Source organism: Fringilla coelebs (assembly GCF_963513975.1).
Source record: "Fringilla coelebs genome assembly, chromosome: 7".
NCBI lineage: Eukaryota > Metazoa > Chordata > Aves > Passeriformes > Fringillidae > Fringilla > Fringilla coelebs.
In genome coordinates, this window is record NC_140035.1 from 696,733 (window position 1) to 720,230 (window position 23,498).

The window sequence follows — 23,498 nt, forward strand, 5'->3', positions numbered from 1 at the left end:
TTCCCACCCTGAGGCAGCACTGCCCAAGCTCTCAGAGCTCTGGCAGCCTCGGGGCTGTGCCCATTCCCTGGGGAGCCTGGGCAGTGCCAGCACCCTTCACCCAAAGGGAAGCACCTTTTCCTGATCTCCAGCCTAATCCCCTCCTGACACAGCTCCAGCTCTTCCCTTGGGTCCTGTCCCTGCTCATGGAGAGCAGATGGGAGCTGCCCTTGGGAGGGAGCTGAAGACCACAGTGATGATCTTTAACACTCTAGAGAGAAAGGGAAGGATAAAGCAAAGCCAAGGTTTTGCATCTCAGCCTTTTTGACCTTGCAATCAACTGCCATTCTCCCCAGACACAGAGATCCCCCAACACCAGAGAAAAGCACCCCTAAGCTTTGGCTCCTCCAGCCCAGATGTGTAAAGCTCTCTTGACATGAGCACCGTTGCACCTTCCCAAGGTGCCTGTTCCATTATTCCACTCCAAGAAACCCGAGGGGTGGGATCAAAGGCAAGGGAACCCCGGCTCCCAGGGACACCCTGGATTACCCACCACAGCCATCCTTGTCCTGCACAGCAGCCACTGGGGCTCCAAAGCCAAACAGAATAGTGATCCCCCCTTGCTACCACAGGTGACCCCTTGGTGATCCTTTGGGGTTCTCCAAATACTTCAGCCAAAAAGTTATTTTCTAACGGAGTGGCTAAGCCAAATTAATTTGGCATCCTTCCCCACAGCTGAGTATGCCCCTGAAGATCCCCTAAATCTCCTAAGTGTAGGCAACCCAGTGAAAAGGTAACTGTGGCATTCCCCAAGAAGAGATGTTCACCAGTGCCCTGCCTGGAGAGGACTCTGCTGCTCCAGGGCTGGCTTTGAGCGTTTGTTCCTTGCACGGCGCCAGTTCTCACCTGCTGCATCCCGACAGAAGGCAGCCACAGCTCAGCACACTGGGAGAATCCTCCCTGAGCCAACTGAGGAAACATGCTGAGCTCTCTGCAGCTCCTTGTGTAGGGCCTCTTGAAAATAGAGAGGAAAACAGAAAGAATCATCCCTCCATTATTTTTTGTTTTCACCTACTGTAATAAGGTGACAATGAAGAGATACTTTCATTTTTACTAAGGGCGGACAACCCAGCTTTTCCCAAAACACTGGCTTAAGTGCTTCCACCAAATTAACACTGAACCCTCTCAGAAACCCCTCAATCCTGGAAGCCACACTGCTGAGGACATTTAGCGTGCAAAGACAGTTTGAGTAAGTCTATCCCACACCACGTTAAGCCCAACAGTGATGCCATTTGGTTTATAATTTCTTATTTTTGTGTAATTTGGGAGAATTCTATTTTCACTCCTTAGTAGCAAATGCTGTATTGCTTCACATCCGAACAGACAATGTTTCCGTTGGCACTGACAGGATCCTCCCCCAGAGTGCACACAGTGTACATTCAATTTTATTTTTATCAGAGCTGAGCCCCAGCCAGCAGAGAGTGGTAACAAAGCCCACAGACCAGAGAGATTTGTTTGGGACTGGTTCAGGAGCGCTGTGTGAAAACCAGAGCATGAATGAGGCACTTTGGCAGTTCTGGTATGTTCTGTCCTGTGTCACTCTGACAACTACCCTGTCACACCGATTCACAGAGCCCCCGACAGGCTGGGCATGAGAGGGCCTTTAAAGCTCACCTGCTTACAGGTATATTCCTTACTGCAGCCCTGCACCAGGTAACTGCAGGCACACAGCAAAGCAGCACAGGAAACCAAATCCTTTCCTGTTCAAGGTTTTCTCACTGTGTACCCACAAACCTTACCCCAGCCTCACCACATTGAAGGCTGGTGAGTGATGACACAATTATACATGTGCATCAGATATATGCAACTACACTTCACTAAGTCACCAAGACTGTCCCTCTCCTATAATTTTAAGGAAGTGCATAATTGCACGAGCAGTTTTATTACAAGCAGTAAACAGGAGCCCAGGAGCTGTTGTGCATATGGAAAGGGTTAGATCCCAGTTAGGCAGGATGAATCAGCTGGAGTGACTCAAAATTGTTCCAGACTTCTCTGAGTGAGAGCTCAGCGAGTTCTCCTCCCCAAACACAAGCAGAGTAAGCTCAGGGGGAATGTCCCCTTTGACTCGTGAGTCACAAGTCAGAACAATGCCCTCAGACCTGAACTCTCCAGCTCTCTGAATCACAAGAAGCTGAAGTGGAATTTTCTGCAAATTCCCAGACTTTCTAGGCTGCGCAGCACTCATGTCCTTGCTCCTGTCCTGCTCCAGGGGGACACGTTCTGACTTGGGCTCCATGGGCTCCATCCCCCCAGCTGTCCCTGCAGCTCAGCCCTGCTGTGCCCTGGGCACCCGTGCTGCTGAACTGGGGCCCAGGTGGTGGGAAGGATGGTGGACAACTGAACATGCACTGGAAATAACCACACCCCACATTTCAGCTCTTTAACACCTGCCCAAAGGTGTGAGCTTTCATGGCAGGGGAAGCCTCCAGCTTTCTCACAGGTAAATTGATCCCAACAGATTCAAACTCAGATTTGACACATCCAGTTTAAATGACCCAGTAGTAGTCACCTTAATTTCTGACCTCCTCCATTTAGCACCAGCTCAGATCACAAGAGCTAAACCTCCCTATTCTTGGAATCACAGAATGGTTTGGGTTGGAAGGGACCTTAAACTCATCCCATTCCACCCCCCCTACCAGGGACCATTTCCACTATCCCAGCCAACCTGGCCTTGGACACATCCAGGGGCAGCCACAGCTCCTCTGGGCACCTGTGCCAGAGCCCCCCCATCCTCACAAGGAAGCATTTCTTCCTGATCTCCCACCTCCCCCTGCTCTCTGTCCATTTAAAGCCAATGCCTTTGTTCTACGATGATTTGCTCCAGATTCTGTAGTTATACACAAAGCAATATCACAAACAAGAGGCAGAAAACCATAAAATATTTTTACAGAAGAAATCCCAATATCCTTCAAATGTCTGTCTGATCAAGTCTGCTGCCAAGTTACAGCACAGGAGCTAAAACTCCTACTGAAACTAAGATCCCAGAAAGCCACAAAAATAAGCCAAAATATCCACCACATCCAGTGACAGACAAAATTTGGAATTCTGGCTCTGTGTGACTGCTTTATAATTACGTTGTTTCCCACTTCTTTTGTATCAGCCTTCAACTTGTCACTACAGTGCGACTGCCGTGTCAGTGGCAGGAAAAGCACCGTGTTAAAATGAAACTAAACATTGTCACTGTCAGTTTATGGAAACGGCGCTAAAATGTCACCGTGAGCGCCCGTCACGGCGGGGCTGCTGCGGCCATGCCACCGTGCCAGGCAGGGACCTGGGATGTCACCACAGCTCTCTGTGTCCCCACTGCCACCAACGGCTCCCAGGGGGAAAATCCCACCAGGGTGAGCTCCCATCAGGGCCAGCCTGTGCTGGTTTTTAGCTCCCAACAAAGCAGCGATGGCTGCATCAGCCACCGTGTGCTGAGCTTGGCCAGCTGCTGCTGTGCCATGCAGGAGAGCCCACCGGGGAACCACACCAGACTGGCCAGAGGGAGGGAGTGCCTGGAGGGACAGAGTGCCCTGCCACAGTGGAGAGAGCAGCCCTGCTCCCACAGATGACAGAGCCCACAGCAGCAAGGCTGGAACAGACCTTCCACACCACCCGGCATCACCATAATCTCCCCACAACCACGGCCCAAGCGCCACATCCAGATGGCTCCTGCACGCTGCCAGGGATGGTGACTCCACCACCTCCACAGACACCTTACTACAATGCCTGACCACCAGTGAGAAGCTGTTTCTAACATTACTCTGATGCTCCCCTGGGCAGCATGAGGCCGGTTCCTCTGCTCCTGTCCCTTGTTCCCTGGGAGCAGTGAGATGGGCAGGGATCCCGTCACTCACTTCCCCTCCCAAGGACACGTCCCACGGGGAGCAGCGCACCTGGCACCCCGTGACCCACTGCAGCTCCCACAAACAGCCCCTGCTCACAGCAGAGCTCCATCCCTTGCCCTGAAAGCCACGACACACCGGGGACCACGCAGATGTTTGTGCCACAATGAACAAGTAACGTTGTCTTGTTCAGGAATAATCTTAAATCTTTTTGGTAACACGATCTGAAGAATTATTCCCCGTTCACTTCTTAAGGGACACAAACCCCATTCTTTGCTTATACAAGCATTAAAAAAAGAAAAGAGAGAGGCCCTGAATTCACCGGAATATTCATCATTTCCAACCTTAAACCCAGAGCGTACAAACAGACGAATCCGGCAAGTCAGAAAGCAAAGCCAATTTAATCTGTGGCTCCCCTGAGGTAAATGTAGTTCACAGTCCTGCCCCCACCCCAACCTCAGCCATAATCCCTGCTTCCTGGAGGTAAGAAAGCACTGGAGTGAGGAAAATTCTGCAGCAGGATATAATGATCCAAAATGACAGGGACAATAATGACAATGAATTTCATGTCTCCCAGTCATGAGCTGGGGATGCTTGACTGGGCTGACTCACACGATTAAATTGTTACAGGTACAGCAGGAGATGCAGTTATCATCCGGTGCTTTTGGGAAGGCGCCTGGGGCAGCGGGCAGGCAGCGCCCTTCTGTCGGGAGCAAAGGGCTCCTCCTGCAGCCACGCGGCTGCGCCCGCACCTCCGACAGAGGCAAAACTGGGTTAAAGATGCAGCTGGTGCAGGCCATTGATTTTATTCCTTCTGAAAATGATAAAAGGGCCCCGGCGGGGAAAGCGCGGCGGGACCGGAGCGGCAAGGCACAGCGTGCGCCGGAGGGAGCTGGGCAGCTCTGGGAGCTGGGCAGCCCTGGCAGCTGGGCCTGCCTGTCTGTGCCAGCTCCAGAATGCTCCAGAGCTCTGTGCTGGGCTCTCTGCACCCCTGGGAGCTGGGCCTGCCTGTCTGTGCCAGCACCAGAATGTTCCAGAGCTCTGTGCTGGGCTCTCTGCACCCCTGGGAGCTGGTCCTGCCTGTCTGTGCCCATTCCAGAATGTTCCAGAGCTCTGTGCTGGGCTCTCTGCACCCCTGGGAGCTGGTCCTGCCTGTCTGTGCCCATTCCAGAATGCTCCAGAGCTCTGTGCTGGGCTCTCTGCACCCCTGGGAGCTGGTCCTGCCTGTCTGTGCCCACTCCAGAATGTTCCAGAGCTCTGCACTGGCTCTCTGCACCCCTGGGAGCTCGTCCTGCCTGTCTGTGCCAGCACCAGAATGCTCCAGAGCTCTGCACTGGCTCTCTGCACCCCTGGGAGCTGGTCCTGCCTGTCTGTGCCAGCTCCAGAATGCTCCAGAGCTCTGTGCTGGGCTCCCTGCCCCTGCCAGCCCCGCACCCTGCAGGATTTCACAGGCAGCCCTGTGATGCAGAATGCCCTGGCACACCATGGGTCATGGACACACACCGAGTGTTTCCCAGCCACACCACGGTCAGCGTGCCTGCAAGGCTTCCCTCACCCACCCAGCCTCAGGCTGGAAATACCAGGAAATATGGGCAGCTGTGTGTTTAAATTCACCTATGGAAAGTCTGTTCAGTGACAAACTGTCAGAGTTTTTATATCCAGGGAAGGAAAACAGCCACAGAGTTGTCTGTAATACCCCTATTACAGCTCAACATCTCCAAATATCCATTTGTCAAACATGAATTATAAAGCTATAACATTTCATAATTCAGGACACACTCAAATCCTAGGAAAAATAGCTACAAGAGCCCAAATAAAAAAAAGCATTTATTCCATTTTTGACAGCTTAATGAATGCCCTACTCTTTTGCATTGATTTTTGTGTGTGTGTCTGTGTGTGCACGTGTGCCTGGGAAGCATTTCTCAGGGGGTTTGCTGTAAACAGGAAAGCGAAATCCTCTGCCAAGGCTTTTTCTACTTTTAAATAACCTCCACATTAAAATATTTCAGCAGAGAATGCATGCAAAACTACTGAGAATGCAAAAAGCAAAAAACAACTACTTACATCCCAGTAAACATACCGGAGATTTGTAGACATTAAACAATCCGGTATCTTGATGTAGCAAGAGAGTCCCAGACACAGCATATGTTAATTTCTTCTTTCAGGAAATAGCAGCAAATTCAGAAAGCACGGTCAGCAGAGCCCTAGCATCTTAAATTCAGGATTGATTCCAGAACACAGATTTTCCTTACATACCTAAGGGCTCTTGCAAGGCAAAATATGTTAAAGAAGCCTGCAAGCACCTAGAGACAGAAAAATAATACATCATAAAGAGAACCGTGCCACTTGGAATTGCTGAACACTTTACATTGACACACTCTGGCCAGCTGGATCCCTGCTTTAATGGTTTTCCTAGTTCTTATCATAATGAACTCTATATAATTTAAATGGAGATTAATTCTTCCATTTAAAGTGCTTTGGAACAATCCTGCCCGAGATCCTGAGCTCAGCCCAGCCTCTGCCTGTGCCTCCTCTCCAGTTCTCCCGCAGCCCCTAAGTGGATCTGACAGATCCCTGCTCAGATAGCAGCCGCCTTCTCCCCCCAAAATGTTGCCTTTTTGCTATTCAGGAGTATCCTAATACCAACAAATGCTAAATGCAGTCTGACATGTCCCCCTAAGAAACAAACTTGTAAGTTGTGGCTTCAAAGCAAACCTTGAATAAATAGGACACGTTGTGTACACCCCGGCTAACATCCAACATATGCTTTGGCTTCCCGATGCTCAGGCAGAGCAAGAATAGCCTCTGGACAAGGCTGTGATTTGCTCTTGCTGGTACTCCCAACGTTTATGATGTACCATTTCTTTGTGCCTGTATAAACAATTTAAAGGATGTAATGAAGACGACCCCGGCGCGGTTGGGAACACAGCGTCCCCATGAATTATGGATGGCTGGAGGTGCCAGCGGCCCCACAGGGACCACACAAACACAGGGACCCCTGGGCAGGGCTGCAGCACACCAAAATCAACCTGCACACGCAGTGCTTGCACCTCTTCCCCTCGGTGCTGGGCAGCTGTCAGCATTAACAGCTCTGTTTGTAACAATTACAGGGACAAGGATTAAAGGAAAGTGAGGAAATAGGATAAAACTGCATTTAACTGCACTTACAGTTAAGACACTCCATCCTTAAAAGGCCAATTTATCAATTCATCCTTTGGGGGAGAGAGAAGGGATGCACAGAGAAGAGAAAGATGCCACCTACTTTAAGACTAGTATTTTGCTTTGCCATTATTTAATACTCCATTTTATGACTAATTTAATTTCATCACCCCTTCCCCTACTTTCAGTTCCATTCCCTCTCCCTTTGTGCTCCATCCCTCTGGATTTAGGGTGTGACAGTACATCATTGAAATTCAAGTACAATAATTTACAAGACCTAAAGGGAGCTTGCTGAAATGCTGTGACTTAAAGCCCATTTCCCGTGGCCAGAACACAGGTTAATTGATCAGGACAAAGCTGTTCATGTGCCCCAGCCCCACGGGAGCCCACCTGCCCCAGGGGCCACCCCAGATCAGAGTGACACAGACAGGAGTGAGCTGAAACATGTCCTGTTCACAACTGAATTAACACTCCAGCTGGACAGTCTTCATTCTGCACTAGGTGCAGCCTCAGAACACTCACATGTGCATTATCCACTCACAAATTTCATCCCTGAGTCCTTCAAACCCATCTTACTCTTCAGGGAAACTGAGGTTTGGTGGGGCTTGGAGAGCTTTTTAAATTTTAATTCAAAACAGCATTTCTTTACATCCTGCCTAAAACCGACGATAACTAAGCTGTGTCTTATAGAGAAAGCAAAATAAAGCGAGACAGATTTTTTCCCCTTTTTTTTCTATTTTACTCTTCCTTCCCAATACTGAGTGGGGGTTTGTTTCCCTCTGTTGGGATGGGACTAAACCTCCAGGGACATCTCTCAGTCACGCAGAGCCCTGCCCTGCCCATGTCTGCCATCAAAGCCCACATGGCATCTTGATGCTGAATCTTTAGATTTACAGCACTGTTTAAAACAACTATTCATGTAAGAAACACGAAGACCAATTTTAAGGCTATCCTAAAAGATGTATCTTTGGAATGCTGGAGTAGTAAATAGCCACGATACAGCCAAATTATTTATTTAATCAGAAAAAACTTCACTAGATTATAAATAGATTTCAAGCTATAGTGCTCTTATGAGAAGTGTAATTACAGTTAAGAGAACCACTTCGTTCTTCTGGCAGGCTCCTGGGATCCCTTAAAACAAGCTAAGGAATAGCTCAGGATAGGGAAAAAATAAACCTGAATTCCCTCTCTGTGTGCTGTGTATGGCAGGTCCTGGTACTGGGTACAAAACCCACCACATAATCCCACAACAAATTTTGCTACATATTCAAATTTTGCATTTCCTCCAGACCTTAAAAATAAGATAAAATGCAGCTTCTATCAGTAGTAAAATCAACTAAACACCAAGTCCATCCTTGAAATCCAACCCTCCTCCCAAACAAGAATCTGCACATACATATTCCCACACATATATATGAAGTTTTAATTGATTTCCACACTGCTGGGCTCTGAGACACCTGCAATTAACAACACAAGCTTTAGCCAGAAGCCTCATAAACCCCACTGGAGTCCAGTGTGTTTCCAGAGTTCTTCCCACTCCAGAACCCCTTTGATGAGCTGACGAATTGTTCAAAATGCAGTTCTACAAAGGGAAGAGAATTCCCTTTATAATCCACCTTGTGTGAAGACCTTTCTGCTGCCAAAAGGTCAGAAACCACATCTCCACCAGAAGACTTTCACACTGCTCTACACCCAAGGAAAGCCAAGAAAAGCCATTGCATTTTCTCCTACATCCAGTAAGTTCCTGCTGTGAAAACGTGAGTTATCTCCCGAACTAAGCGGAATCCTTCAAGCTGCAGAGACCCAGGGACAATCTCCAGGCTCCAGCTTGTGTTTCAAGCCCAACCCCAAAGCCCAGGAGGCCAGAGCAGGCAGAGAGGCCACGCACCATCGTAGTAGACAATGGCTCCCACCAGCTTGTCCCTGCGCAGCATGGGGAACAGCTCCAGGGCCCGGGCCTTGGTCAGGACGTAGCTGCTCTTCAGGCACTGGCTGCCTGCCACCAGGTCATACAGCTTGATCCCAATCCAGTAGTATGGCAGCTGCCACCACCTGGGGGGAAACAGCACCGTCCAGTGAGAAAAGATACAAATGAAGCGTTTAGAAGTGCGTGCACACGCCGTTATTGCAATACAGAACACGGCGAGCAACACAGAATGTTCTTACAGCAGTTCTACCTTGTTCAGCATTACAAGCTCATGGTAACAAGACAATGTAAATACTCCACACTTAGGTGTTGTTTGCCGCTGTTTTCAGCTGAGCTACTCCCTGCGGTGAGTCAAGCACATTCAAGGATTTATTTGCTCTAAAATCAGGATCTAAATGGGGCTGATGTGCCTCTGTGTGAGACACTGGAGCTGTGTGCAAACTGAGAGGATTCCCCCAAGGCAGGGTCTAAGGCCTCCTGCACAAACAGGACCACGATAAATGCAGGCAGCCACTGACCTATTCAAGCTGCAGCTCTTACAAGCCCCTCACACTAAGACAGGAATAATAAAAACAGGAACGATCTTAATAAAATTAGGCTCCTTCAGCAAAACCTCCCTGCTCTAAATAGTCTGTCCCAGTGAGTAATTGCTCTTACAGACTGAAAATCCCTGTTGGGGTGCTGGAAGGGCTGCACCCCAGGATGTGCCCCCCAAAGCAGCGATTGCTGGCTGGGCACAAGTGAGCTTTGTGCTTCTGCAGCCCAGCAACTTCCCCTGGGACAGCTTTAAGAAACCCCTCCCAGGCCAGGGCTTGCTTGTGAGAAGCCAAGGTAAAGGAGAGAAGGCACAGCAGAGAAGAGCTTACTTGTAGATGGGGAGCATGATGGGCAGAGCATCTGAGAGATGGGGTGCGCTCTGCAGCAGGTGTGCACGCTCCTCCAGAGCCTCCTTCACCATCCTGTACTGCAAAACACCAGCAGGGTCAGTGGCACAGCACCCACCCTCCTCCAGAGCCACAGCACCCACCCTCCTCCAGAGCCACAGCACCCACCTCCTCCAGCCCTCCCTCACCATCCTGGACTGCCAAACAGCAGTCAGGGTCAGAGCCACGGCAGCCAGCCCTGGCACCAGGGCAAACACTCAGTAACAGACTTTATCCAAGTATCAACACCTCCCACCTTTGTCACTGGGCTTTCTCACTGCGATCTGCTGAGAAACCCAAAGGTTAAGGGAAAGGATTCCCAATAAAATAAAGCTTTGGTAGTTTCATCTTGGGGTCTTGGCAGCGCAGTTGTGTAATTTTTCATTTGAACATAAAGCTCAAGAAGCCACATTGCCCTAACGAGGGGCAGGAGGCACTTCAGGAGGGGTAGGACTGATCCCACAGCACAGCTCTGTGCCAATTCCCACAGCTCAACCCCATCCCAACTCCAAGCTGCAAATGCAGAAGGGCTCTTCTCCAAACCAACCAACGTGCATCAATGTGGAGTTGTTCTTTGGCAGAAAAGGTGGGTTTCTCTGTGTGGATAACTGCAGGGTTTGTTTATTTCCCCCTGAAAAATCATCCTTTGTGCAACAGCATTTCAACCACTGAAACATACTTTGAGAGGCTCCAATGGAAAGACAATGTGGTTCCTCAAAACAGGAATATCAGGCTTCCTCCCACACAAGAATTCACAAAAGCATTTATAAACTCTCACTCATTTACCATATTTTCTTTCCCCATGCCAAAATAAATCACTCATTTACCATCTTTTTTCCCCTTATTCCAAAATAAGTCGCTCATTTACAATATTTTTCCCCCATTCCAAATTAAATCACTCATTTACCATCTTTTCTCTCCCATTCCAGAACAGGACAGCAACTCATTCCCCCCAGTTCATGACATTCCCCGTCTCTTTTAATTTTATTTTATTTCGAGCTCTTTTTGTTCTGAGACCAGCCCTGTCTCTGCCTGCCTCTCCCAAAACCCACAGCCTGCAAGGCCTGGCAGTGACACTGCCCATCAAAGCACTGGAAAGCTCCCCCAGAGAAGACATTTCCCATGCACAGTGGCTGTGGAACACAACACTGGAATCCAGCACTGACAAGCTCAAGAGGAGACTCAGCTCTAACTGGGACAGTGAGTGAAACGTCTACAAGCAATTCTTGCTGAACAACCAGCACAAAAAATTACCTGCTCGAAATCCAACTTCATGATGGCCTTCTGGAGGTACCTCACTCCACCATGGATCAATTTAGTGCTCCTGCTGCTGGTCCCCGATGAGAAATCATCTCTTTCTAGAAGGGCTGTTTTTAGTCCTGTGTTACCAGAAAACCAAATTAACTTCTTAAATTACACAATTTGTATGTAATTCATTAAAGACACTTCTCTAGGGTAGAGACAATCACAAGAAAAATTACTCTGTACATGGATAAATTTGTATTCAAAGTGTAGTGCACTGTCTATATTGTAATGAAAAATTTTAGCCTTCTTCCTGAGGGAAAAGTCAAAGCAGAACTTAAACAGCAGCACATTAAAAGCTGGGTATTTCACAATGGAAAGGCATTACTGCACATTACGGGGCCACGCTCCCCAGGGAAATGACAGCTTGGATGCATGGCAGGAACAGAGGAGCTCCATGGACACTTTTAACCCTTTGCAGCAGGGAGCTCTACACCTCTTCAGCAACCATTTAAGTGGCATTCCAGAGAGGGAGACAACTGGCAGCTCTGCTTACTTGGAGTTTGCCTCAGAGGTGCCCAAACCCGTGGGGCAGGCCTGGAATTCTGACATACACAGGAAACAGTCTGATCAGCCTTAACCACTGAATCCCTGGGGCTGGAAAAGACCTCCAGGATCACTGAGTCCAACCACGCTCCAGCCCCTCAATGTCCTTTTGTCATGAGGGACCCTGAACTGGACACAGCACCCGAGGGGCCTCAGCAGTGCCAACACTGAGATTTTAACATCTACTGGTCTCCCAAAACTTTTATGTCCTTAAAAAAATCTAATTATTACTAGTAACTTAGAAAGATCAGAGCAATTTATTTTTGTCGAATGTGACCGAAGATTAATGGACACAATCAGAAATAATCTGGCGAAGATTTATCAAACACACGAAAAGCAAAATTTGTTGTTAAGCGAAGCAAACACGATAAAAGAGCAAGTTCCATGAATGAACAGCAACGAGACACAACTCATTAACCAAATGCCCGTGAATATTTCACACCTCAGAGACCTACTGATATAACCAGTATACCCAAGAAAAGGATAAACAGAGATTAACTGTAATCATTTCTGTCTGCTTTACAACTGCATTTTCTGCCAAAGCACAGCAGAGGCAGAAGTGAGAAGATCTTTGTCCCGTGTCATTCAATATAACAACCAGGCTGGAGTTTGGACTTAGCTCCCTGTGCCCTACTGCTTTACCCACTCATACTACCACACCTGCTGGATGAGTGTTCCCCAGCTCAAACTGAAAGGCTCTCCTGGGGTTTTGCCTCTGTTTCTGAGGTACATGTCCAGGTTAAAGAGCCTGAGATCTTCAGGGCTCTCTGCTCTGGCCACTTCCCCAAAGATGGGGCAACGGGAGCGCGGATCTGCCGCGTGACCTTCCTCAGGGTCCTTCTGCCTTCTGAGAACAGAGGTTTCCCAGACAGGAAAACCTACCCTCTACCTCTGGGTCCTTCAGAACAGCCCCTGTGAGAAGTCTGTTACAGGCCAGGTAGCCCAAAGGGAGCCTGCAGGTGAAGGCCCAGGCCCTCACCTCTGGTGGCTGCGTCCAGGGCACAGCCACAGCCCGTGGCTCCCCCGCCGATGACCAGCACGTCGAACTCCTCGCTGCTCTGCAGGGCCGCCAGCTGCTGCTCTCTCGTGGGGAGATGCTCCTTCCTCACTAGAACAGCTTCTGCAGCCTGCACCTGCACCAAGGCACCCTGCAAAGGTGGAACACAGCCCGTGAGGCCCCGGCATTGTTCTGCACACACACGGATGGGGACAGAACCCCCAAAACACAGCCTTTTCTACAGCCACAAAGGTAAACTCACTGATTCCCAGCCACCTCCCCCACTTTCCACAATCATATCTTATTGAACATCGAGGAGCAAACAGTACCTAAAGCATGAAGGGCTACCACACCTTTACTTCACCTTGCCCACCTCAATGTAACAGTGCACTCAAGTCTTACTACCTGTATTCATCCCTTCTAGGAACTCTCAAATGTTACAGGATGCTGTTATTATTTTAATAAACACTACAAAGGAAGCATTTTAAACAGACACATGGCTGGGCTCTGGACTCTCCACCAAAAAATTCACCACAGCAAAGGCTGCAGAGCTGAGTGTACATTTCACATCTCATGCAGTGGCATTAATCCAAGCTCAAGTTTAATGAGGTTCAGGAGTGATGTGATTGTCAACGTAGAGCCCTGAAACAGCAAAGAAACTAATTTCACCTCGTCTTTGAGAAACTTCTAAGCAATGCAGTTTATGTCCTACAGCATGTTACAATATAACTTTAAAGTGACAAAGCTTAACAAAGTGTAAGTTTCCAGACAAGTTCCCATTGTCCTGGAATGGCCCTGAGGATCTCTTTGGGCTGATATTCCCAGAGCCAATGCTGCTGTCTGTGCAGTGACTGGGGAGAGAGAGCTGACGCTCAGTCACCTACCAGGGACCATGGCTCAAGCAGGAAGGGTTTGAGCAGTCTCTAAAGGCTCACTTCTGTTAACATTAACTTAAACTGAATTCTAAACGTTTCCAGACTTTCTTGAAAATTATAAACACTCTGAACACCAGAAAAACCTGTTTAACCCTAATTTAAGACCTAATTTAGGCGCAGTCTCCAGGCCAAATGGCAGACTTAACTATGCAGAATAGCTTCTGCCCAGATCTCCCAGACAGGAAAGAGCAGACTAATAAAAATTCAAGTGACAAACCACAGAAACTCCTTTCCAGCCAAGCACAAAAAGCCTCAGTTCAGATTATATGGTGCATGCAGCCTAAATATTTTTGTTCAGAATTATTTGCTCATTCCTCAGCAGTATCATGATTTAAATGCATTAGTTCTGTGTCCTTCTCTCTACTATAGAGCTGAAAATAAAATCTAAAAACTAGTAGCCATGACTCAAGGAAGTGCATATTCCAAGGATAATTAATGGGCAGGTTCATCCTGCAATCAGGGGTGATACTGACGATAATGCAAGTAGCTGATGGAAATCCCTCAGGACAGCAGCAGCCTCTGTCACTGCTCGAGTGGTACAATGGGGAAAGTGGGGCTGGAGACAGAGTCCTCCACTCCATACTGAGGATCTAGCGAGGTCCTGGAGCTGCTCCAGCCTGGAGCCCCTCTGCTCTGGGGCCAGGCTGGGACAGCTGGAGATGCTCCCCTGGAGAAGGGAAGGCTCCAGGGAGAGCTCAGAGCCCCCTCCAGGGCCCAAAGCGGCTCCAGGAGAGCTGGAGAGGGATTGGGGACAAGAAATAAAAATAGATTCATAAGAAATCCTGGTTTTTCCCAAGTGTGGTGATCAGCTCTGTCCCCCAGCCCACGTGTGCACCCGGGAGCTGCAGTGCCCAGCTGTGCCCAGCTGTGCCCAGCTGCAAAGGCAGCAAACTCTGCTCATTGCCCGGTGCTCACAGGCACAGCAGCCCTCACACAGAGCCTCCAACACAGCCTGCAGCTGCTGAGGCACTCTGGGGCTGGGAGGAGACAGGTGAAAAGTTTGGGAGCATCAAAGAAACTCAGCTGCCACGGTATTCTCCTGGCCACAGAATTCTGCCCATCCACACGTGCTCCTGCCTCTTGCCCTGCTCTCTCACTGGCCCTGTTGGCTCCAGCACTGCCATAAAACTTTTATATCCCCAAAGTACAATAAAGGCATATAATAGAATCCCAGAAGGGTTTGGGCTGGAAGGGACCTTAAAGGCCCCCCTGCCAGTGCCAGACAGCAGTGACAAGCAGGAAATTGGAACACTGAAAACACCCTATCTTGCACGTGTTTTGGCTCATCAAGCTCAGCGACACATGATCAACTTCCACGAGCTCTGGAGAAGGAAAATCCCCACCTCCAAATTTACTTTACACTACATTTCCTGAGAAATTTCCAAGCATGCTACTTAACTTCAGGAAAATAACAGAACACCAGAAAAGACAGACTTGGAGCTCAAGAAATACTGGCATCAGGTGGGTTTGACTCTATGTCTAGGTTTGCTTTTAAACCCATGATTTACAACAAATGGCTCCTAGCAGAGCCCAGAGCAGAGTCCCCTGCATCCAGCCCCTGGTATAGCCAGAGTGTGGTGATTAGCCCTGGAATATAAGCAGAGTGATTAGTACCAGGAATTGATATAGATATGATGCATCTTGCTGTCAATTAAATGGGGGAGTGAAGAAAAGCTGCACACAGGGATTCCATCTGCAGTAACGTGATTAGTTTGGCAGTGAACAAGTGTGTTTACTGAAATAAGCAATTGCTGTTTATATCTACAATTTCTCAGGCAAGAGTTCCCTGAATGGTTTTGATTACGCTCTTAGTGAGAGGAATTTAGTTTGGCAGTTTGAATTTAATCATCAAGTTATAAAGTGATCTAGTAATCCATAATCCAGTGCTCTCGTTAATTTGCTACTGTAAATCTCCAGGTAGGTTTGCAGAGTCAAATTCATCATCCTTATTCATTTAAACAAAAAAATACAGTAATTAGAACTCCCCAAAGCAGGCCCTGATGCATTATCATATTATCACACTATTGGATTCACCTTGCTGAGCAATTCCTACTGACCAACAACACACTCACACACCAGGAAGAGCAGGGCTGGGAAAGGACAGCAGAATCCTACAACTCCAAACCAAAGCACTGCCTTTCCCCTCAGTGATCATGAGGGGAGAGAGGAAGGAAAAGGCACCAGTCATCTCCAGTTGAACCTGTCCAAGAACACCCCACCTCACCCCTGGCACCAGCCTGCTGAGGCTGATGATTAAATAAAGGCCCAAGCCAGAATGCAGCAATGCAGAAAGGAAGCAGGAGGATCTGTGTCCAACTCTGTGCTGAAGTGCTGCTGAAACAGCCAGCAAAAGCTCACTGTGCCACCTGGGCTGTGCAGGTGTCTGAGTGTTCGAGGCTAAATCACAGAATCACAGCATTGGGTGGGAAGGGACCTTAAAGCCCACCCAGTGCCACCCCTGCCATGGCAGGGACACCTCCCACTGTCCCAGGCTGCTCCCAGCCCTGTGCAGCCTGGCCTGGGACATTCCAGGGATGGGGCAGGGTTGGAATGACATGAGCTTTAAGGCTCCTTCCAATCCCTACTGTTCTGGGATTCAGTGATTCAATTCCAGTTGCATAAATGTGACCCAAACTGCCAGCAGATGTGTGTGTACAGAAAAATTAGTTGGCATAAAAGCACGAGTGGTTGTGTGATTTTGACTCCATGGTCACGCTCTGTAAAAGCTGGGGTTTAATCTGTCTCTGGAAGCTCATAGTGGCCATCCATCCCCAGAGAAAGAGGAATTCCCTGAATTCTGGAGTACTGCAGACAACATGCAACAAGTGAGCTCTCCAGGTGACTTTTCCCTTCCAACTCTCTTATTCAGCAGTCCTAAAAGCTGCAGCTGCCCTTTCTGACAGTAATGAAGCCAGGCTGTAAAACCCCGGGATAAAGGCTCTGGAGAGAACATTACCAGCTTGGAGCAAGGCAGGCTGCCCGATGGGGAGCTCACTTGAAATGCTGGGGTTTATTTTCTGCAGCAGTATCTGAAGCCATAAGAATCCTGCCTTATCCACTTCCCAGCTTGGCTCCCCAGACATGACTCATCTCATTCCCAGCTGCTCCTCCTCCTCCCCACAGAAACAGCCAGAAAAGGGATTTAAAGACCGTTGTGGATGGGGGGACATGGGTCATGGAGGCCTTAGCAGTGCTGGGGGAATGGTTTGGAGTCTCGGAGGAATTTGCCAGCCCTAACAAGTCCATGGTGCAATGATGAAGGGAGCTCAAGAGCACAGCCACTCCAGCCCTGCTGGGAGGAGCAGATATCCAGGGAAATCTGTTTTCTCCAGCAGCAAGACCCAGTGCACAGACTGACATGGGATGTGCTGCTTTACTGTGACAGGGCTCCAGCAGCAGCCTGCCCTGCTGGGGGAGCTGACTCTGTCCATGCCCCCTCAGCTGGGGCACAGCCCTGCAGGGACCCTGGCCCACCACAGGCACAGGAGCCTGCCCTACGCCTGCCTTGGCAACATCCTTCCCCAGCCCTGGGAACCCAACAGGAGCTGGCACCAGCACTGTGCTGAGGCTGGGATGCTCACCAGTAGTGCTGGTGGTTTCAATTCCAGCTTCTCAGCTTGAAAACACTGTGCAGACAGCACTTTTACTTCAGTCAGGTCTTTCCACTCCTCCGGCAACTAAGTAAAGCCCTCAGTGGCAGCCAAAGGTCATTTTTTAAAACTATTTGTACAAGCCTGACATATGCTGTGACAGATTTTAAGTTTCCTATTTTATCAAAAATCATAATTAATACTTACGTGTTTGTTTCTATGCTGAGAAAATTGAGAGAGGCCAAAAACTGTTGCTATGGCACCTCCTCCAATGAGAGCAGTTCCTTTCACTGCCTTCTGAAATGCCATTTTTTACTGTAAGAAAAGAAGATAAAAATTAATTGGCAGTTTTACCGTGTCAGGATCTGGTACACACAGAATAAACCATTTGAAGAAACTAATGACAATGTTGTGACAAGTTGAAATTTAGGGTAGCAATGTCTTAATTAGAGATTTTCACTGCAATATTAGTAACTTCTAAACAAAGTCTAGACAGAGGCAAGCCAGAGTGCTCTGGTGTCTGCTGAGAAAGCTGAAGGATCAGAGTATTTAGATCAGAGTAGATACACACAGCCCACAGTGACCTGAGTGTGACATGTAGTGCCAATCCCACGGAAAGGCAGACCAGGCACAGCCTGTCTGCAGTCACAGTGCCACCAAACCCCCATCCCACCACCACGGCAGACCTGATCGGCTCCTCACCCCTCCTGCAGCTGCCTGCCCGTCCCATCACATCCCTGCTGCAGTCCCTGCTGCCTCGCAGGCAGGAGCTGCCCAGAGCCCAGCCCGTCCTACCCGGGGTGCAGCAGGAGCAGGGCCCGCAGCGAGAAGCAGCAGCACACACAGGGACAGCACCGAGTGGCACTTTACACCCAGCTCCAGAGGGCTTGAAACCAGCCCTATGTGGGTCAGGCACATCCTTAATAGACCCAGTGTTCGGATCCTGAATGACCAATGTGCACGGCACTGACCGGAATGTTAAGCAGGCCCAGTCTGCTCCGTGTTCCCCGGTGCACAGGGCTGGAGCACTTCAGGGACAGCATCCCTCCCACCCGGGGATCCCATCAGCACCCCGGGCCCCCTGGGACACCCTGTCCTGGCCACACTCCCCAGACAGCGATTTAGCACCAACAAGGCCTAAAGTGGGGCAGACTGTGCGTGCAGCCCTGTGCCAACACCGCAGCACCAGCGCTCTTACCAGGCATGGGGAGCAGCCCCGGACCAGCAGCAGGGAGCCAGCTCCCCATGCCAGGCTGGGCATGGAAACATGTTCTCAGGCTGGAATGCCTCAAAGGAAGGAATTCCTGGCTCTGAGGGTGGGCAGGCCCTGGCACACGGCGCCCAGAGCAGCTGTGTCTGCCCCTGGATCCCTGGCAGTGCCCAAGGCCAGGCTGGACATTGGGGCTGGGAGCACCTGGGACAGGGGAAGGTGTCCCTGCCCGTGGAATGAGATGAGTTCTGAAGTCCCTCCCAAGCCAAACCTTGACCTCATTTCCTGAACACTTTGCCTGTAGCACACTGAGCGTGGGGGAAATCCCCCACACAATTTCTGGTGCAGGCATTTGGTGCAGAGCTGCTGTGTGTACAAACTGTGGAAGGGACCGTGTACAGAAGGCCAAGACTTGCAGCTTCAAACAAGTTTTTCCAAAGAGGGGCACTTATGCTCTTGGAAACTCCCACCATGACTGCCTTTCCTGCATCACATTTTTCATTTACTTCTTACTATGGTTGCAAAAAAAGGATCAGCTTCATCTTTCCTTTGTGCCATGACAGGGAGTGAAAGAGAAAAGCGACAGACAAACGCCAACAAAGAAAGCTCCTGGGAGGGAAGTTACCGTGGAGGTCTGGCCTCAAAGAGTACAGCACCTCTGTGAAAACAAAGAGGAAGACTATGGACAGTCACAAAGTTGTAAGACAAGGTGGAATCCAGGAGAGCACAGGAGCTGGAGAGCAGCTGGAACATTCCCATGGCCACCCTGAAGGAGCTCAGCAGGCATCGCTCCCACCCGCCACACAGACGGTGACAGGAGCACTGCCCACCCCACCCAGCACTGTGGGACACACAGCTGTGCCCCAGGCTTTCCAGGAGGCAGGAATGACAGAGATGCTGGCTTGCAGGCAGACAAAGGGAAGCATGCCCTTCCCGTGCTCAGGAGGAAGGGTGATGGCTGAAGCACAGACCCTGCTCAGAACCACGGTTCCTGCAAGCACAGACAACACTCAGCCCTGCTTCTCGTCCCCTGCCTTGCACCTCTCCTGAGACTTCATTTGGGACACCAGGGACACACCTGCCAGTTACAGCATTCCTTTCCATGGAATTCGAGCACAAGATACACAAACCACTGACTAGGAAGATTAGTGATTGTCACCTGAGCCCAGTCAGGTACGGCTGTTCCAGCTGAAGTGACATTAGACACGCCACAGGGCACAGCTTTCCCACTTTCATCCTGCAGGTAACATCTCTAACATCCAGAAAGGGACTGTGGCCCTGTGCAGGAGCATTTCTGGCCTCAGGGCTCTCCACTCCTTGCCTGGCCCCGGGGCGTGTTGCATTAGCTGGGAGCCGATTACAGGCAATTCTCCCGAGAAAGGAACTCTCCCAGCAGAGCAGCTGCTCAAATTGCCACATCAATCTTGCTCACCATCCCTAAGAGGAGCTTATTCAGGAGAGAGAGGAAAATAGGGCTTAGCATAAGCCACTCTAGCACAAAACCAGACAGGCATTCCAACCAGACGGTGCTTTTGCACCTGGAACAGCTCAATTGCATCCCGGGAACCACAAGCCTGCATTTCTGAGGATGTGCCTGGATGAGCATGGGCGAGCTCAGGGCACTGCAGGTGGGCAGAGCCCAGGCACCGCTGGCACCAGGCTGCCCCAGGCTGTGCCAGGGCACGGCTCAGCTCTGGTTCTTCCAGAAAGGAATGGCTCTGCAGGCAGCAAATAGCACACAAGGTCTCCTCTGGAAAGGACTGAACACTGTCTGGTAGCCACAAGCCACAGGGCAAGGAGAGGCTCTGGTCAGACACTGGGTTTTTCCCCAGCTCTGTCCCAGACAGCTGAGGGAGGCTGCTGCCAGCTCCGAGCAGGATCCACCCGAGTGCAGATGAAAGGGGAAGGAATGCAGTCCACGTGGCTCCCACGGAGGCTGTACCAGGGGAGAGACCACGCTCACAAACCCCTCCTCTTCTGGGAGCAGGTACCGAAACCTGCCTCCCTTCCAAGCTGAGATCAATAGCTTGTGACAGAAATGGGATTTTATTTTAATGAAAATTATAATAGCAGCCAGCACGAGAAGCACCACAGTCAGAAATGTCATCTTTCCATCACGCAAATATTCTGAATCACCTTTAAAAGCGGCTCAGAGTGTTTCAGTGCTGTCAGTGCCATCTGACACAGTAAATCTGCATGTTAAGCCTTACCCTTGATTTCAATAGAAGCCATAAATGGCACCTTTGGACCCATGGCCTCACCTGGAGGGTGGGCTGAGGTCCCTGACAGGCTGTAGAATAAGCTGTGGCAGGAGCAGGAGCCCTTGGCTGGCGTGGGTAGAGCCAGGAGCATGTCACAAGGAGTAGCTACTGCATAGAGTGATCTGTCCAAGGAGTTCAATAACCCCAGGGAACAGTTCCCAGGAACAGCTGAGCACTGCTGAAGATTCAGAGGGACATTAGCTCAAACTGCTATTAAAGGATTCACGATAAGAAGAAATAGACTTTAAACTTGAAAGGACACAAAGGGGCGGGGAGAGCAGTCTACACAAAATGGAAACTACACAAAAGATTTATCAGCACAAGTTCCTACTTTCAATTTCCAAAAGTTAATACAAACCCTAGTCACAGTAGGAAGTCCTTGGTGCATTCCTTAACCATCAGTCACACTCACTTGGACTACAGCAACATGGAACAGCCACTTCCAGAGGAGTCCCCCCTCCAGACCCAGGCTGGTGACCAGCTCCCTGCCTCGGCGAGGTCCCCAGGTGACCCACCCCAGGTATCAGACCCTGGACCTGCTGTGTCAAAGGCAAGGGCTCCACTTCAGCAGTTAATGCACTCCTGACACTGCTTCAAGCCCAAAACCCTACAAGGCACCACTTACAGCCTGGTTTTTAAAGAAGGGATTTCAACAGCCATCCTGAGCAGATGCCTCTGCACAGCGTGTCCCACATGGCAAACCTCTGCCACCCGCAGCCAGGCTGGCACAGCTCCTGGGAGTGACTTGCCTTCCTCACTTCCCGTAATGCCCGGCCCAGCCAGCTGCCAGACTATTATCTGGATGTTCCTGGGACTTGTGCAACCCACTGCCACCCGAGGCAGCAGGTGGCTGAAAGGGAAACACCACAACCGCCAGCACTTCTCTACTCGGGTACTGGGCTGGATCTGAGCAGCCCTTGGCCAAAGCTGGGGAAAGAATGAAAGGAGTGAGGGAAGGGGAATGGCGGGGAGCTCAGCCCCAGGGCCACGAGCTGGAGGGCGAAGCAGGATGAGTACTGCAGCAGAAGCAGAGGGACAGATGGATGGATGGCTGCGTGAGCCGCCCCGCGCTGCCATCAGACAGGCTCTGAGACGCACAGGGAAATTGGGAGGAGAAACCCAATCTGTTATGTTGGATACCCGTGTGCCTTACGAGGCCATTACCATGGAATCCGGGCGCTTCGCATTCCATTGCAAACGAACACGTCTAATAAAGTGAGTCACTCCATGCAAGGCTTAAAAATAGAAAACTTATAATCATCTCCACTACGGTTTGCATAACCTGCCATTGGCGCAAGAGCGTTGTCTAATTTCTTCCTTCCCAAAGCTCCTCAGGTGAGTTTGGGACGATGGGAGGCGCAGACTGGCATCCCTCCGGGCTCAGCTGACTCCTGTCTCTCCAGAGAGCTGCAGTCCTGCCCTCAGCTCCCTCCAGCCCAGCTCTCATCCCTCTCGCAGGACTACTCAAGGTGGCCAGGGTGGCCTAGCAGCAAGGCCAGCAAGTTAAGCTCTGACTGGCGTACTTCCAGCCTTTAAAGCTGTACGGGTCTGTTACCGGCAGTTGCAGGGTGTGTCAATGCAGGAAGCAGCCAACTAACAAGAAAAGGAGATGTAACCAGAAAAGAGCCCAATTAGCACCCTCTTAAGCAGATCATCTAGCAAGCCTCTCGTGAGCCTTTGAGAAGCCGGGAGTGGTTAATGTTACACAGGACGTCAGGCCAGAGCAACAGAAGTAGCTGGAAAGGAACTGATTAAAGCTTAACCCAAGCCAAGCTGGAGATGCTTCCCCTGCAAGGCAGACGTCTGGTGAGGAACAACACAACGCACCCAAGGAAGGGTTGCAGAGGGTCCCACCAGGGCTGACACAGCACGGACACAGCCACCCTCCAGAGCCCGCCCTGGAGCCTCCCCGCTCACTCTGGGCTCTCAAACACAAGGTAGGGCGTTGGTTTAAAGTCATTATCCAAGGACCTCTCCAGCCAAGCACAGGGACACAGCCTGCGATATCCGTCCAGCTCACAGGGTCACCCCACAGCCGTGTAACATCCTGCAGGCAGGATTTAAACCCCCTGTCCCCCGGCCACCCGTGCCGGTAAGTGGAAGCCAAGCAGCACTTCACCATAAGGGGAAAGTCCTTCCCACGCTCCAGTACAGGCAACCAGCTCGGCTCCCATGCCCAAAAGTGGTTGTAGCACTTGTCAAAAATAAAGGAGAAACAAAGCAGAAAATAGGTATCCTATCCTCATTCCTCCTCTTAGTCCTACTGCTTCCAACTGCTTCATCTGCCTTCTGTACTCAGACACCAAGATATTCCCACCCTGCTTTAGATGACAGAGCAACTGCTATGAACTCTGTTCCACAAGGAACAAACTTAAGCTCCTCTTTCGATTTTAGCCTAACCACTTCTTTTTCTTCTGCTTCATTACCCTCCCACTTACAGAGATGAGGGGAAAAGTCCTCTGTGTAAATCTCTCTTGGAATTTCGATAGCAATAGTCTTGCCACAGACAGTGGCATGTCTCTGGGAATGAGGCAACACCGCAGACAGGGAATGCTGTAACCCCAAGAACTGTATCTAAGGACTAACAGGAATACAAAGAAACTCCAATGTCAACAGGTATTTTGAGCTTTCCCAGCATACATACATCACAATATATTTATCAAGTTCTAGATGAAAGTATTTCAATTCTCTCCTGTCCTACTGGCAGGGGTGGGAAGCCTGGTCTCCAGCCTGATCACTGACTAATGTGTGCAGGATGATTTCTATACTTTTGTGTTCT

The 23,498-nt window shown here is 50.0% G+C and overlaps 1 protein-coding gene across 2 annotated transcripts in view; it reads right to left on the reverse strand.

Moving 5' to 3' along the window:
• The window catches only part of GPD2 (glycerol-3-phosphate dehydrogenase 2), a 45,125-nt gene that overhangs the window by 17,837 nt on the left and 3,790 nt on the right, over positions 1 to 23,498 (reverse strand). Inside the window, exons 2-7 of one of the 2 annotated variants that reach the window (XM_084209035.1) lie at positions 18,965 to 19,116; positions 17,456 to 17,563; positions 12,706 to 12,874; positions 11,133 to 11,257; positions 9,822 to 9,919; positions 8,917 to 9,080 (exon numbers count right to left, since the gene is read on the reverse strand). In XM_084209035.1, the coding sequence (XP_084065161.1) occupies positions 8,917 to 9,080; positions 9,822 to 9,919; positions 11,133 to 11,257; positions 12,706 to 12,874; positions 17,456 to 17,557 (658 nt within the window). In that variant the 5' untranslated portion in view covers positions 17,558 to 17,563; positions 18,965 to 19,116. The remainder of the gene's footprint in view (positions 1 to 8,916; positions 9,081 to 9,821; positions 9,920 to 11,132; positions 11,258 to 12,705; positions 12,875 to 17,455; positions 17,564 to 18,964; positions 19,117 to 23,498) is intronic. The other variant, XM_084209034.1, reaches the window with a different exon arrangement.